At 38.7% G+C, this 2,298-nt stretch overlaps 1 protein-coding gene across 1 annotated transcript in view; it reads right to left on the reverse strand.

Moving 5' to 3' along the window:
* SRGAP1 (SLIT-ROBO Rho GTPase activating protein 1) overlaps window positions 1-2,298 on the reverse strand; it is a 193,514-nt gene that overhangs the window by 186,889 nt on the left and 4,327 nt on the right. The window contains exon 3 of the mRNA XM_011972934.1: window positions 2,018-2,171. Within this exon, the coding sequence (XP_011828324.1) occupies window positions 2,018-2,171 (154 nt within the window). The remainder of the gene's footprint in view (window positions 1-2,017; window positions 2,172-2,298) is intronic.

Raw genomic sequence — 2,298 nt, forward strand, 5'->3', positions numbered from 1 at the left:
CTCTATCAGAGATTTTTAAGAAAAATCGAGACAGGGTCTTGCTATGTTGCCCAGGCTTGTCTCTAACTCCTGGGCTCAAGCAATCCTCCCACCTCGGCCTTCCAAAGTGCTGGGATTACAGGCACGAACCATGACGATGCCCAGCTTTCTGTTCGAGACTTTGATTGGATTTCTATTGGCAACTTTCTTATTTTAACTACATTTCAATAAATGAGAGCTCCAATCACCTCTGGTCCACAGGGACTACCTAGACTCTGGATCAGGAGCTGAAAAAAGGAAGCCAGAGAATAGCCTCACTACCCGTGCTTCCTGAACATCCATTTTACAACTGAAAGCCGCAATTCTAAATCATAAAATAAAAGCCTTTCAAGTTGTAGGCTACAAAATCCTTAAAGAGATGGCAATTATTTTTTCACCTAAAAAAATTATACATACACACACACACACACACACCCCTATACACACACTATACACACACACACCTATACACACACCTTTTAAGATTTTTCAGGCCTTAGCAAGTACTGACCATTAACTAGATTTAAAATGTCAGATACGTTAATTCTCTTCTTCATTATTTTATCTCTTCAAGCACCAAAGAAAATGTCCAATGTGACAGACAACCTGTGTTAAAAGTAAGTCTTCTATTTCATCCTCAGATATGAGTCAAACTCTATAATAAAAGTATACTTCTAGTCCTGCACAAACATCCAGCTTTTACCTGCATAATCTGAAAAAAACTGAATTCAACAATGTTCATTAAACAATGTCTAGTCAACGAGGAACAAGTAAATATAAAAATGCTTATGTTACTCATCTGACAAACATTACTGAGCATATTCCAGGTAATGGACTCTGGACATACAAAAAATCCATTATTTCTTGACCTTGGGGCCTCCCAGGTTACCTCCTGGCCTACAGACAGGAAAACATGTAACTATTAGTTTTATAATTCTCATTATTTATAATGCAAGGTAATAAGCCCTATCATGGAAGCATGAAGAAAGTACTATGAGAACACATAGGCAGGAACAACAAATTCTGCCCAGGTAAATCACGGAAGGCTCTGGAGTGACCTGGAGCTAGCAACAAAGCAGAACTTTGGCAAGTTGTGGGTAGGCTCCGAAAGGGTACTATGGACAAAAGGAGTGGCTGAGAGTGTCTAGAGAGCTCAGGGTGTTACAAGGATGGCAGTTTGCTTTGTATTGCAGGATGGTTAGGTAGGCAGAGGCTGGGCTAATTATTAGGGGATTTTAAAGTAAATATTCTAAAATGATATGGGATGCTATCTTGATTCAGCTCTTTGTTCACTTATTACAGGAAATGCTTCAACTTATTTAACAAGTTAAAAACAAATGCAGATTATGCACATTTAGAAAAGATAGCTGTAGATTTATGTTCTAACTAATGAAATTATCAGGAAAATGACATTTCCTGCCAAACAGGGAACAACAGATTTTTAACAATGTTTTGTGTTAATCTTGATAAGGGAGGGGGCAGTTCCAGCTATGTTCAAGGATAGGGAATGGAAGGATCTGTGAGTACCATAATGCAATCCGAGTTGCCTTTCAATATAATTAGATTTAAATTTTGAATGAACGTGGCTTAAAATTACAAATTATTTTAAACACCGATCTTCTGCTTTTCTTATTTGTTTTATGGTCTATTAAACTTGCAAACTACTTTGAAAAGTTACACTTCTTTAAAAATATATCATTAAAAATTACAACAAAGCAGCATTGCAGAAATACTATGATGAAAATGTTAACATTTTCTAATCTCATACCTCTACTTCTCTACAAGCTCTTTGTAAGGCCTCAAATATGATTAGTAATGTTGCCTCTGCCACGCCCACCCCTTTACATCTGTTCTTATCTGGAAGAGTTTCGTTTTTAAACATGATCAGATGCATAAATAGCTCTTACAGTGCACTGCTGGAGAAATACTGTCCTCCTCCATCCGAATCCCCAGCACCAGACAGCTCTCACCAGCTCTCACCACCTCTCCCTCTAATTACGCATCTACAATGTAAATGTTGCCTTTTAATTTAAACTCTCCTCCCCAGCGTTCTGCCCACACGGTACGCTCCCCTCTGTTAAATTTCCCTGTGTCTTGGGAAAGAGGCGGAGGTAGTAAAGAGAGGAAAACAGAAGACACCGGACTGGTATGGTCTAGGGAAAGAGGGAAGGTGGGAGCAGGAAAAGGATAAAGGGAAGCATAGCTCAAGGAGAGTTAGAGAAATTTAAAAGAGGAGAAACTCAGGAGTGACATGTGAGGAAAGGCAGCATGGTAGAAAAT

The sequence above is a fragment of the Mandrillus leucophaeus genome, unplaced genomic scaffold, assembly GCF_000951045.1.
Source record: "Mandrillus leucophaeus isolate KB7577 unplaced genomic scaffold, Mleu.le_1.0 Scaffold132, whole genome shotgun sequence".
Lineage (NCBI taxonomy): Eukaryota > Metazoa > Chordata > Mammalia > Primates > Cercopithecidae > Mandrillus > Mandrillus leucophaeus.